The sequence below is a fragment of the Megalobrama amblycephala genome, linkage group LG9 (assembly GCF_018812025.1).
Source record: "Megalobrama amblycephala isolate DHTTF-2021 linkage group LG9, ASM1881202v1, whole genome shotgun sequence".
NCBI lineage: Eukaryota > Metazoa > Chordata > Actinopteri > Cypriniformes > Xenocyprididae > Megalobrama > Megalobrama amblycephala.
The window spans coordinates 14,840,501-14,855,500 of NC_063052.1; the positions used below are offsets into that span (position 1 = coordinate 14,840,501).

General features: G+C 35.5%; 1 protein-coding gene across 1 annotated transcript in view; it reads right to left on the reverse strand.

Moving 5' to 3' along the window:
* Nucleotides 1-2,936: 2,936 nt before the first annotated feature.
* krit1 (KRIT1 ankyrin repeat containing) overlaps nt 2,937-15,000 on the reverse strand; it is a 14,222-nt gene continuing 2,158 nt past the window's right edge. Inside the window, exons 4-17 of the mRNA XM_048201781.1 lie at nt 14,935-15,000; nt 12,971-13,100; nt 12,569-12,806; nt 11,999-12,114; nt 10,822-10,965; nt 10,498-10,654; nt 9,246-9,353; nt 9,015-9,171; nt 8,780-8,931; nt 5,595-5,761; nt 5,426-5,513; nt 5,138-5,344; nt 3,369-3,485; nt 2,937-3,289 (exon numbers count right to left, since the gene is read on the reverse strand). The exon at nt 14,935-15,000 is cut by the window's right edge and continues 27 nt beyond it. Coding sequence (XP_048057738.1) covers nt 3,200-3,289; nt 3,369-3,485; nt 5,138-5,344; nt 5,426-5,513; nt 5,595-5,761; nt 8,780-8,931; nt 9,015-9,171; nt 9,246-9,353; nt 10,498-10,654; nt 10,822-10,965; nt 11,999-12,114; nt 12,569-12,806; nt 12,971-13,100; nt 14,935-15,000 — 1,937 coding nt within the window. The 3' untranslated portion in view covers nt 2,937-3,199. The remainder of the gene's footprint in view (nt 3,290-3,368; nt 3,486-5,137; nt 5,345-5,425; nt 5,514-5,594; nt 5,762-8,779; nt 8,932-9,014; nt 9,172-9,245; nt 9,354-10,497; nt 10,655-10,821; nt 10,966-11,998; nt 12,115-12,568; nt 12,807-12,970; nt 13,101-14,934) is intronic.

Here is a 15,000-nt window from a genome sequence, read left to right on the forward strand (position 1 = left end):
CTTTACATTTGCACAACAGTTAGTTCAACCTCCACAACATTTAGTCATTTGTGCACATCATAGTAGCAGTTTCTCATTCCTTCGAACAAATTGCAAATGCTTTTGGACATGCATCAATTGCTTTCATACAACTCTCTGCTGTTTTATAACATTATCATTTGCTTATGTCATGTCAGTCAAAATTAACTATACTTGTGAATGCTGAATAGTCATTCCATATAAAACAAATAGTCCTCATTTCATTGCTTGAGTCATTACATACAAAAATGTTGAACTAGTTGTCAAAATCTGTCAAGCAAATTTTACACATTTTTTAAAAATCTTTTTTTCCTGAAAATGTCTCCTAAATTGAACAATTTCTCTCAAGTGAATCTCAACTTTCACTGATGAGAAGGGGTGTGTGAAGCATTAGTTGCAACCAATGATAAGCCACTTCTCTACAATCACTGTCAGAGGTGAATCCCATAAACCCCCACTTTACAAGCATATACGAACCAAGCAGGACATAGTGTGTACCATTTCTACAATACTGTGACACAGAAATGGAAGGTCAGCCTCGTGGAAGAGGGGTAAGGGTGCGGGGAAGAAGGGGAAGGGGACAAAACAGGGGAAGAGGAAGAAGAGGCCAATAGGCAGATCCCTGATGAAATTAGGGCTACAATTGTGGATCATGTTGTCAATCACGGCCTCACAATGGCTGAGTCTGGTCGAAGGGTGCAGCCAAATGTTGGGAGAACCACTGTAAATTCAATTATTCAAACATTTCGTTGGGAGAACAGGTGTGTATAAATGGACAGTAATTCAGCACTAAACAATCTGCACTGCACTACTGTCATCGTGTCATACATGAAGCTTGCAGTGGGACAAGAACTTGTCACTGTACATTTTACATTTAGACGTACAGCTTTACTGCATCACACATTTAGTGTATTGTAGTGTACAGTAGTGTTACAGTAAAGATTTGCCATATGTACTGCAATATTGTTTACAGTTGTGCACAGCTCTACCCAAAGGGAGTTTATGTTTGTTGCAAATAAGGGTGTATTTTTTCTTTTGCACAATGCTGTGAACAAATTAGAATTGCAAAGAGCATATGCAGTAAAAATGTGAAACATACATATTCAGTGTCTTGTACTCAGTTACCTCACTAAATACAGTAATGTGTAACTTTACTGTATTTTTCAAATGGCTGTGCAAATAGTATATAGTGCTGTCTTGAGCATTTTCAGGTAGTGTCACCAAGATCTGACATTTTTGCATTGGAAAACATTGACATTGAGTAAACTGTCATAATGAAAACATGACAAAGCCATTTGACTATCTTGTTCATAAACAATGGTGTCAGGACTTTTCATCTTGATGACACTGACACTTTCATTGACACGAATACTTGCTTTTGAGGAATGACCTATCCATTTTGAGCAAGTGACACGCTTTTGCAGGTTATCAACTAGGTTTTGCAGTTTGTACTAATTGTTTTGAGAACTGCATTAACTGTTGTGCAAATGTAAATAGTGATGTGAGAAATGCACCAAAGCGACTGAGAAAAACTGTAAATTACATCAGTTAAAGCACTTATAATATCATGGTTTATAACTTCTGAGCAGTAGGTGGCGCTATGACGAAACTCTGCATGCACCCTCAAGTCATGCCTGTGATGACATGTACCAAGTTTCAAGCCAATACACAAAACTTTTGCAAAGATACAGCTGCATATCCATTTTAGCGTGCCCGCAGTCAAATTTGTTGACGCCGTATAAAACAACGGTTGGGTCTATTAAAAATCTTTTAATAACTTTATGTCATGAGTGTCTGTAGATGCTACATACCAAATTTTGTACAAATCAGACAAATTTTGAAGGAGGAGTTTGAAAAAGTAGGTTTTGAATCAAATTCAATATGGTGGACAGTAAGGTACAGTATGGTAGAATATGGCAAATTTGGTATCGTAGGACTCGGCATAAGCCAACAAATCTAATAATGTAAGTTAAAAGATAATATGTTGAATTTTTCATATGTTATAAGCATTTGCATAAATTTCATATCTCTTGACCACTAGGGGGCGCCGACCTAAAACTTTTCAGGCCCTCTCAGAACATGGCCTTGATGAATCATACTGTTTCGTAACGATACGTTCATGCATTCATAAAACACAGCATTTTATGACAAAATTCAAAACGGCCGACACCCAAAATGGCCGAACAAAGAAAACTGGATATCGTTCAACTCAGCCTGCCTCAAGGAATCCTCATGATTTTAGGACAAGGCATTCAAAAGTTATAAGCATATTATAAGATTTCCTATCTCGGCACCAGTAGGTGGCGCTGTGACGATACTGTGCATGTAACCCCAAATCATGCCTATAATGACATATACCAAGTTTGGTGTCAATACACCAAATCATTGTGAAGATACGGTGTGCTTGCCATCAAATTCGTTGACGCGCTATACCAGAACGGATTGGCCGATCAAAAATCGTTTAATAACATTTTGCCTGGCGTGTGAGTAGATGCTATATACCAAATTCCGTTAAAATTGGACAACTATGAATTAGCAGGAGTCATGGAATCATAGAAAAATGGAATTTTGTTTCTTGGACTTGCGCGTCAAAAGTTGCATAAACATCTTTGAACTGTTGGTGGCGCTAGAGGGTTTGAGGTAGAGACTCCAAATTTGCTATGGTAACATTTCAGACTGTCCTCTATCTGTGTGCCAAATTTCATAACTTTTTACCATATGGTTCTATGGGCTGCCATAGACTCGTGAGCTTGACCCCTAATTAAAAAAAATATTACTGATTTACACATGGATAAAACATTGTTTATTATGAGTAAATAAATCAGAATATAAACAATAAAAGTTTTAAAACAAGCTTCAAACTGATTGAGAAATTTAAAAAACAACCTTTTATTTTTGTATAAATAATTCATGAGTGCTCTTTGTGTGTTTTTTTTTATTAAAATGGCCATTGATATTTACAAAAACTGTTAAAAGCACAAATTTATCATGACATTATAAAACGCATATAATATCATACACAGTAAGAAAATATAACATGGTAAATTAGGTTAACATTCATAATGATACATATTATCTCTTCTTTTGGTACAAACAACTCTTAGACAGTTTAATAATAGCATAAAAATCAAAACAACTGCAAAAAAAAAGGCAAAACGCAAAGACATGGTGCTTCTCGGGTTTAACCATACGCATATTTATCTGATGCGGCTCTGTCGTTCGGTGTGATCTGTCCACTCAACTTCATCAGCAGCTTGACGATCAGGCCGGCCTGGAGAGAAAACACAAAGACGTTCAGCTCGGGTTTCGCGGCGTCACACCGACTGTCGAGATGTAAAGGAGACAGATACCTGTTTGGTGTGTACGACAAAGTTCTTCTTGTTCTCTAGACTGTGTATTTGGACGTATTGGTCGGCCTGACCCAGCTGCCACATGAATGTCCCATACTCCAGACTGAGATGAAGCACCTGGTATATAAAATATAAGATTTGAGTGACATAATATGCATGTAAAAGCATCTGTTAGTATGATATAAAGCGCCCCAATTAGGCTTTTTCAAATATTACCTTTCATGCAGTGAGTAATAAAGCCGTTTGTGAATGTAAAAGGTGTGCAAAGTTAGAGTTTTGTCTCCAAAAAGAAAGAAGCGATTCTGAACTGCCTGAAACGAGTCGTTAGTAATTCCAGTCTCACTTCCGTAATATATGCATGTAACAAATTTGCATAATTCCAGCCTATGATCTTCATTGGCTGCCAGTGAACACTGGTCTAATTAGCCCCGCCCTGATACATTGTAGTTGTATCTGAGACTGGAAGAGTTTGATTTAGTCTGTTTTTAGCGCTGCGAATCCACTTTGATGCACTTCAAAACGATGGAATTGATACAGAAAACAGATGCGATTGTTATTGTTCGTATCACTGAATATCAAGTGCTGAGGAAGATCCGGAGCTGAAATTCAGATATGCTAATGGCTATTTCGTTTACGACATGCACTGTAGGCCGTCGACCAATCACAATGGACCAATCAGAGCAGAGGAAGCACTCAGAAAGGAGGAGCTTAGAGAGACTGAATCTTTGAAAGAACTGTTTTCAGACTCTTTGAGAAATGAGGTGATGCTGCAATGGATATTATGACAAAATTAAAGTGTTTTTTGACCTTGGATGCATGTAAACCTATAGTAGGAGACTTAAAAACAAAATTAGTAGCATGCTATTTAAAGGATTAGTTCACTTCTGAATTAAAATTTCCTGATAATTTACTTGCCCCCATGTCATCCAAGATGTTTAAGTCTTTCTTTCTTCAGTCGAAAAGAAATAAAGGTTTTAAAGGAAAACATTCCAGGATTTTTCTCCATATAGTGGACTTCACTGGGGTTCAACGGGTTGAAGGTCCAAACGTCAGTTTCAGTGCAGCTTCAAAGAGCTCTACATGATCCCAGACGAGGAATAAGAGTCTTATCTAGAGAAACCATCGGCCATTTAAAAAAAAAAAAAAAAGTAAATTATATACTTTTTAACCACAAATGCTCGTCTTGCACTGCTCTGTGATGCTCCATGCATGACGTAATCACGTTGGAAAGGTCGGACGTACTGATCCAGTGTTTACAAAGCGAACGTTCAAAGACTAAGTCAAACATCCTTTACAAAAGTAGGTAAAACAACGATGTCAGACAATTTTGAAGTTGGAGAAAATGAGATGGAGTTTTCCGCCCTACTTCCGCCTACGTCACACGTGATCTTTCCAACATGATTACGTCATGTGTGGCGCATCTCTGAGCAGTGAAAGACGAGCATTTGTGGTTAAAAAGTACATAATTTTTATTTTTTTTAGAAAATGGCTGATTATTTCTCTAGATAAGACTCTTATTCCTCGTCTGGGATCATGTAGAGCTCTTTGAAGCTGCACTGAAACTGACATTTGGACCTTCAACCCGTTGAACCCCAGTGAAGTCCACTATATGGAGAAAAATCCTGGAATGTTTTCCTCAAAAACCTTCATTTCTTTTTGACTGAAGAAAGAAAGACATGAACATCTTGGATGACATGGGGGTGAGTAAATTACCAGGAAATTTGAACTAATCCTTTAAGTAAATAGGATTCAAGTATTTAAAATCTCACTTTTGTCTCCATGTTCATTAGATGCAAGCCTTTGGTGTTCACACCCACATACACTCGGATGACCTTGTGGGTACTGGAGCTGGCCTTGGTGAACACCTGTCCTGTGAAGAAAGCCGCCCCATAGGTGGGAATATCCCAACAGTTCTGCAGGAAGAGTCTCTGGAGGTGGTGCATCTCTTTACTCACACCCTCACTAGTGCTCAAACTCTATAGACACACAAGTTCAAAAACATTCAAATATCTTGAGCAGTAGTGCACATGATGAGCATTATGTGAAATGAAACACACCTTGTACTCGTGAAGTATCCTGTTAGTCCAGTGATGTGCTTTGCTCTTGACCTTTGAGATCGGAACTATGGATTTCAGGTTTTCCTCACTGCATTAAATAATAATAAATGTCCTTTAGCACAGAAAACAGTAATTGTCAATATGGGGTGGAGAGGACGGAGCTACATACTTCAGAAAGCCCTGTTTGTGCTTCTTGCTGTCGTAGTTTCCGTAAATGATCTGCAGGAGGAGGCTGGCCAGAGTAATGAGCTTGCTGTCTGACGCTGACAGGAAGCCTTTGAGGAGGCAGTGACGAGCTTCGTCAAACAGGATGAGGATGGACAGCGGATCTTCAACCTAGGAGGGAAACTTGTATGAATTTCACAGCTGAAAGAGACTTTAAACCATCGCTTTTAAAATCACATGTGGGAAATACTGAGCAGAAATTGATTGAGCAAAGATGGTGCACTCATGTTACTTATGAACAGTGATGGGAATAACGGCGTTATAAATAACGCGCGTTACTAACGCCGTTACTTTTTTCAGTAACGAGTAATCAAACGAATTACTTTTTCTCCCGTTACAACGCCGTTAGCGTTACTGACAAAAAAAATGCTGCGTTACTATAATTGAGCTCACTGAAGCGGTTTTCATCCGAGTAAGCTCTCTCTCAGCCATAGGACCTGCAAAGTTTTTTTCTCTGGTGTGTGCTGCGGTTAGTCATACATAAATATAATTTTAAACTGATAATAATGTATGATGCGCTGTGTGTGTGTCTGTCAGAGCTCAAACCAGAATACCCTTTTTGATGCTTGAGCGAAAATATGTGAAATGAGTTTTTTTCTAGTCGACTAGTAGTTGTTCATTTAAGCTATTAGTTGACTAATCACATTTATATTAATTTAATTTCTTAAATACTGGAGAGAATAAACCATAATAAGGAGCGTTTACATAATATAGGCTATATAGCACTCAATGGCACGCATAATTGCCATAAAGAACCGGCAAAAGTAATGATTATGAGTGTGACAAAAACAGCAAGGAGACATTTTAATTGTTTATTAATAAAGTAATGTTTTCTGAATCAGTGTCGGCTGCAAAGATGAAGTTGACATTGCTGATTCTCATTGCTGATCATCTGCTCATATGGACGCGCCTAGAGAGATAACGCACATTTCATTCGGATTAGGCTACATAATCAGAGTAGCCTCTTTCTTTTCGTGTTTAATTACTTCATTTTCGTTAAAGTAGATATTTCAAGCATTCTATAGATATATTTCTCATGTCTGCGAGGCAAGCAGCCTCTGAGTTTCGGTTCATTTAGCCTATAAGACGCGCTCCAGTTCACGCGCCAGTGATCGCGCCCGCACCTCCATGTCATGATTTTATTGTCTGCTATATTTGCTTGTTATATATTAAATCCAAGCAATTGGTTGATGAAACATTGATTAAAATTAAGATACAATTTTTACAAAACGAAATTCACTTTAAAGAGAGGCTTTCTATAAAACAAAACTTAATGAAGTGTTTAAAATCATGTCTGACCCACTCCATGTCTCCCGATATATTTGCGCATCTTATGATGCATCTTACTCACGCTGTTCACTTTTCATAATCGAATAAATGGATTTAAAACATAACATAGGACTATTTAAACATAAATATGAAACTACGTTTTCTTTAATGGCTACCAACACAGTACAGAGAAATTTCATGTCGTGAGCAAGAGCGGATCATGAGTCAGGAGTCGCATCAAGAATAATTTATTCTTAGACTTATATGTAATATTGGGGGCATTCAATTTATTTGGCATATTTTTTTTTTTTTTTTTTTTTTAAGTAACGCAATAGTTACTTTCCCTGGTAATTAGTTACTTTTATAATGATGTATCTCAGTTACTAACTCCGTTACTATTTGTGAGAAGTAACTAGTAACTATAACTAATTACTTTTTTAAAGTAACGTGCCCAACACTGCTTATGAATAGGGAGAAAGTGCAGCATGGAATAAGTCCCGCCCCCTAAATAAAAGAGCCAATCGCTGATTGATAAAGTCATTGCGTCACTGCAGAAGCTCCGGTTGCGATAAAAACAGTCGCGCGTTTATGACTGCACATGCAAATTGTCTGGTTTAGGCTAAAAAATACGTTTTTTAACACTATTTGAGCATAAGAAGCAACCTGGTAGCACTTTATTTTATAGTGTATACTATACTGCCCTCCAAAAGTTTGGAAACACCCCTGGCAAAGTGTGGTTTTGGATGATAAAAATCATTTTTTGGTGCAAATACATTACAGTAACTTGACATTATCAATGAAGTCCAGCAATAATAATTTTCATTTTGATTACATAATAATGGCGATATATTCATGTCAAAGTCAGACATGCCCCTTTGCCAGCTGTGATTCTGGTTACTGGTTTAAACTTGGCCCAGGTTTGTAAAAGATGTTTGGGTCAGCACACCTTATTAGCTTCAACAATTAATTGCCAATTAAGTTTAGAATACAATGAACCAATCAGAACCCAGTTTAGGTCAGATAGCTGCTAATGCTGGATATTTTGATGAATCGAAAATGTAAGTTTTTTCTATGTATAAACTGTTTATGCAATAAAATAAGTTTTTGTCGTCCCTTATCAGTGCAAAATTATCACAAATTAAAAAGGATTCATGCCAATATTGTCCAAAACCCCACTTTTCTAGGGCGTTTCCAAACTTTTGGAGGGCAGTGTATGTACTTGTTATAGTGATTGCAATAACTGTGTGATAACCAGTGATGGGAATAATGGCGTTATAAAGAAACAGCGTTTCTTTCATTAGTTGACTAATCACACTGAATGTGACGAGACAAGAAACGTTTTGCTTTTTTGAGAAATCAGTCATACAAAAAAAAAGAGTGAATATATTTTTAAAATAAATATTATTTGCCAATAGTTTAAACTGAACTACAATAGTCCTGGAACTTTTTTAGCGTTCTTATTTCTTTTGCGTTATTCCCTTAAATCTCTTTGAATTATTTATTTAATGTTCAAGACATGGTTACGGCCTTGGGATTGTCTAATTTTTCCGATTAGAATCCAAAGTGCAGATCCATGCAAGCTAATATTGCCCACAACCCATTCGAGGATTCAATTAGAACTACAAATAAAAAGTGTTTAAAAACTACAAACATGGCACAATTATTGCAAAGTAGATTCAAATCTTGCATACTCTTCTCCTAAACACTCAAAAGTATGTACATTCATTCACAAAAACAGTACATACTTTTAGGGCGTAGTATAAGTAGTTAAACTGGGATGCAGCACTTGGATCCCTGAAATAGCTGACTTTCCAGACTTTGGTAAAGATTGACTAAATATAATGATTGTGTGGCAGAAACCTTTTTTTCTATCTCTAAGGGCAGCCGGACATCTCTGCGCAGGAAGAGCTGTGGGGATTCCCGCTGGGGATCGAGAGCGGTGAGATCGGTCACTATCTCGGTCCAGATCCGTAAGTGCTGCAAGGGCTTGTGGTATGGCTTCAGCTGTAGACCTAAACAACACGACAGAGGAAAAGCATGTGATGGACAGAAATGTTACAAAAGTCAGTTTTCTGGAGGCAGTCAGGTGTCTCACTGAGGTTCTCTGAGCAGATCCAGATGGTGAAGTACTGCTGCGTCTCCTGCGACAGTCTCATGCCCTCCATGATCTGCTGCACTGTCGTGTTGTTCCCATGTTTCAGTTCCACGGAGCGGTACGATCCATCCATGCGATAAATTCTCACCTTCTCATACTGAAACAAACCGAAACACGCTGCTCAATATCTCAACATCACAGATCTGCAGCAGAGCGCAGGGTTTCACTCACTGGTTTATTGTTGGCTTGCTGAAGGAGTTTCACCGTCTCCTCCCAGTTGTTCGGCTTGTTCTCTTCACACACTTGAAGGGGGGATCGTTTCTGTTGGTCCTCAATGTGCTTAAAAACACACGAGACAGAATTATGATGAAATCCCTGTAATGCTTGTTTGTTTATAATTTAGCATCATGCCAGGGTACCATGGCTATATTCATGGAGAGACAAGTGAAAAATAAAGAAATGCACAATTATCATATATATATAAATTTTTAATTTAATTAGATTTTTTTCTTTTATATTATTAGAGAACCTTTAAAAAAAAAACTTTAAAATGTTTCAAAATTGTTAAGTATTGTGTAAAAAAAAATTATATACACACACATATAAATATGTATACAGTGTATCATATATAATATTTCTATTTTTTAATTTAGTTTAAAAAATTCAATGTTTTTTATTATTATTTTTATTATTAATAATTTTCCAAAATTGTTATTTATTGTGTCAAAAAAAAAAATCACACACACACACACATATATACACACATACCCGATAAATAAATAAAAATAATTTATTAAAGGTTTTTAAAAAGTTCTCTAATAAAAACCAAACATAATAAATATTATTTATTTTAAAATATATTAATTTTTACAAAATATTTGCAAATATTAACATTCCACACTATTTAGTCAATCAACAATATTATATTATATTATATTATATTATATTATATTATATTATGTGTTTATACATGATATTTAAAAATATTATAAATATCACATTTTTAGTTTTTTAAAAATACATTTTTTCAATATTATATATATTTATTATATATTATTTATTTATAAAGTATATTTATTTGTTTGTATATATATATATATATATATACACACACACATACAAATATAGATGTTTTTAATAAATTAATGTCAAATTAAAGTTTCTATATTAAAATAATTTAATTTTAAAAATAATATAATTTTAAAGTTTTTCAAAAAAAGTAAATATACTTAAAAAATAATTTTCTTTGCAAATAACTACATTCTACACTATTTAGTCTAAACAATTTTTTTTTTTAAATGCTAAAAACTAATACCACTTATTGAGGTATCACAACATTATAATGCACAGTCTTAAAAATGCAAATTAATTTTGAGTTTTGTTCTTAAAATAATAGTTTTTTTAAACATTACTTCTACATGACAGTGAAAGCAAAGGTATCTGAGTGTATAAACAGCATGGAAATGAAATATGTATTTCTCACTCTGTCTATCTCCGGGTGCTGCAGAAGGATCTGTACAATTTCTGCATGACCCCCGACGGCTGCGAAGTGTAAAGGAGAGCTCAGCTGCCCGTTCAGCAGATTGGGGTTACAGTTCCCTTTCTCCAACAGAAGCTTGGTGGCCTCCACCTTTCCATGCCTGCAGTCAGAGGAAAAGCATATTAAAGTCATTGAAAGTGGAGAGATGATGGACAGAAGACATGACACGGACCAGACATAAACCAGCATGACTCTATGGAATGAGGAAACCTAAACAAACACTTACAGTCTTAAAGTGACTTAAAGAAACAGGAAGTTGATATATACCAGCTTGCATAATGAATGGGTGCCCAGTGGTCACTGTCCAGCTGTTTAACCGAGAAGCCGCTGTCCAGCAGTTTGGACAGAAGCTCAGTGTCTCCTTCACAGGCACTGCGGTGCAGAGGGAAATCATCCACCCACTGGCGCTCTCTACAGGACACAGAGGGGTACCAAAAAACTGTGTGGATACACTTTATTTTGATAGTCATCTAACTCTCATTACAGTATTAGTAGAGAGTTAGGGTTAGGAGAATAAGTTGACATGTACTTGGAAAGTAGAAAGTCTATTTGGATTCTTAAAATGGATAGCTTTAGTGCTTGATCAAGTCTAGCATCTTAAAGGATTAGTTCAGAATTAAAATTTCATGATAATTTACTCACCCTCATGTCATCCAAGATGTTCATGTCTCTGTCTTTAGTTGAAAAGAAATGAAGGTTTTTGAGGAAATCATTCCAGGATTTTTCTCCATATAGTGGACTTCACTGGGGTTCAACGGGTTGAAGGTCCAAATGTCAGTTTCAGTGCAGCTTCAAAGAGCTCTACATGATCCCAGACGAGGAATAAGAGTCTTATCTAGAGAAACAATGAGTTATTTTCTAAAAAAAATAAAAATTATATACTTTTTAACCACAAATGCTCGTCTTGCACTGCTCTGAGATGCGCCACGCATTACGTAATCATGTTGGAAAGGTCACGCGAACATGCAAAGACAAAGTCGAACGGCCTTTACACAAAAAAAAAAGGTAAAACAAAGATGTCAGACAATTTTGAAGAGGAGGAGAAAATGAGATGACCTTTCCAACATGATTACGTCATGCGTGGCGCATCGCAGAGCAGTGCAAGATGAGCATTTGTGGTTAAAAAGTATATAATTTTTATTTTTTTTAGAAAATGACCAATTGTTTCTCTAGATAAGACTCTTATTCCTCGTCTGGGATCATGTAGAGCTCTTTGAAGCTGCACTGAAACTGACATTTGGACCTTCAAGACCTTGAAGTCCACTATATGGAGAAAAATCCTGGAATGATTTCCTCAAAAACCTTCATTTCTTTTCGACTGAAGAAAGAAAGACATGAACATCTTGGATGACATGAAGGTGAGTGAATTATCAGGAAATTTTAATTCAGAAGTGAACTAATCCTTTCACTAATGTAATACACAGTAAGTGTGAAATATACTGACTTGTCTTCTGTGACGCTGGTCATACTGTGCTGCCATTTGTCTCTTTTTGGAATCTGGATTTTGGAATAATCTGGCGCTCCCAAGCCAAAGTAAGGGTTGATGATGACTTTGTCCACCTTCACGCAAGAGTTTAATAGATAAATACTTCCCTTTAATTATTATGTACTCAGGATATCAATTAAAAAGGTATTGCACATGACAAACAACTATACACTACTGTTCACAAGTTTGCATTTTTAATGTTTTTAAAGAGTCTCTTCTGCGTACCAAGACTGCATTTATTTGATCAAAAATACAGTAAAAATTGTGAAATATTTTTACAATCTAAAATAGCTTGTTTTCTATGTAAATATATAGTAAAATATATTTTATTCCTGTGATCAAAGCTGAATTTTCAGCATCATTACTCCAGTCTCCAGTGTCACATGATCCTTCAGAAATCATTCAAATATGATGATTTTATTTACATCCCACCGACTCCAAATGTTTGAACAGTAGTGTATACTTAGGTCTGTTGAATTATAAGCATGGTCTATGAATCTCATGTTATTATCATAAAGAAAGCCTCACTCTGTTAGTGTACTGCAGATCTGACCCGAAGAGCGGGTTCTCTATGCACAAGTCAGCTTTTTCCAGGGACATCATCTTGCTCTTGATCTCCAGAGCCGTGTAGCCCATGTGACCGTCGGTCTGCTTGCTTTCCACTGCATAGGCCGGGTTACTCACGTTAGTCTTCACACGGTCTACCGGAGCCGGCCGGAAAAGTGCAGGGATGGCGTGAGGCACGGCATGCTGCTCCGCTAACCACCTGAAATAAACAGTGACAATATGACATAGCTAACCTCATCAAATCAATAAAAATGAGCTTTTAAACACTCAAAATGAGAATTTTGTGGTCTTTATATTATCATAATAAGACCGATTTGCATGAGTTCAGACACTTTGGCGGTCAGTGATGATGTTTAAACTTACTTGTCCAGAGCGAGTAGCATCTTTGAGGTGGTGGAGGAGAAATGGGCACTGGTTTCACTACAGACACGCATGATGTCCTGAAGGCAGTAGAAACTGGGGCTCCCAGGGTGATAAACAGACTTGTTGTTTTCTACATTGGAATACAGACCAGATTCGCTTCAGCATTCACTGATTTGTGACATTAGTGCACTCTACAACTTTATGAAACTCATAGTAAACAGTATATATAATATACAGTTTGGGGTCAGTATGATTTATTCAGATTTTATTTCAAATAAATGCTGTTCTTTTGAACTTCCAATAATCAGAAATGTTTCTTGAGCAGCAAATCATCATATTAGAATGATTTCTGAAGGATCATGTGACACTGAAGACTGGAGTAATGATGCTTTAATCACAGTAATAAATTATATTGTTAAATATATATTTTTTTAAATATGGTTTTACTGTACTTTGATTAAATTAATGCAAAACTGGTGACTTCTTGTCGAAAATAAAAAAAATATTATTGACCCCAAACATTTGAACACACATATACACACATATATATTATATGTGACCCTGGACCATAAGGGTCAATTTTTTGAAATTGAAATGTATACATCTGAATAAATAAGCTTTCCATTGATGTATGGTATTTGGTCGAGAAACTATTTGAAAATCTGGAATCTGAGGCTGCAAAAAAAATCAAAATATTGAGAAAAACACCTTTAAAGTTGTCCAAATGAAGTCCTTAGCAATGCATATCCACTCACAAAAATACATTTTTGAAATATTAGGAAATTTGCAAAATATGATCTTTACTTAATATCCTAATGATTTTTGGCATAAAAGAAAAATCGATAATTTGGACGCATACAATGTATTGTTGGCTATTGCTACAAATATACCAGTGCGACTTATGACTGTGTATATATATATATATATATGTATATATATGTATATGCGTATATATGTGTATATATGTTTGTATATTATATACAGTAATATTGTGAAATATTATTACAATTTAAAATAACCGTTTTCTATTTGAAAATATTTGAAAATGTAATTTATTCCTGTGATCAAAGCTGAATTTTCAGCATCATTACTCCAGTCTTCAGTGTCACATGATCCTTCAGAAATCATTCTAATATGCTGATATGCTGCTTAAGAAACATTTAATGTGTACAATTGTACAAAATATTTGTGTGCAATATTTTTTTTCAGGATTCTTTGATGAATAGAAAGTTCAAAAGAACAGCATTTATTTGAAATCTAATCTTTTGTTACATTTTAAATGTCTTTACTGTCACTTTTGATTGATTTAATGCATCCCTGCTGAAATTTTTTTTTTTTTAATTTAAATTCTTTTCAAAAAAAAAAAAAAAAAAAAAAAAAAAATTCTTACTGACCCCAAACTTTTGAACGGTAGTGTATAATGCTACAGAAGCTTTGTATTTCAGATAAATGCTGTTCTTTTGAACTTTCTATTCATCAAGGAATCCTGAAAAAAAAAGTACACAACTGTTTTCAACATTGAAAATAATCATAAATGTTTCTTGAGCAGCAAATCAGCATATTAGAATGATTTCTGAAGGATCATGTGACACTGAAGACTGGAGTAACGATGCTGAAAATTCAGCTTTGATCACAGAATAAATTACATTTTATATTATATTCCAATAGAAAACAGTTATTTTAAATTGTAATAATATTTCACAATATTACTGTTTTTACTGTATTTTTAATTAAATAAATGCAATCTTGGTGAGCAGATGAAACTTCTGTTAAAAATATTAAAAATCTTACCGATCCCAAACTTTTGAACGGTAGTGTATATATACACACTATCCTACACACACACACATATGTATGCATTATATATATGCATATTTGTGTGTGTGCGTATATATATACACTTATGACTCACTTTAATTTGCATATTACATTTTGGCCACCAGTGAGAGCGTGTGCAATCTTACCTTTGACATTAATTGGCACAATAAATAACGAGGCCTCCTTCCCTTCACGGTCACCATCTAACTGGA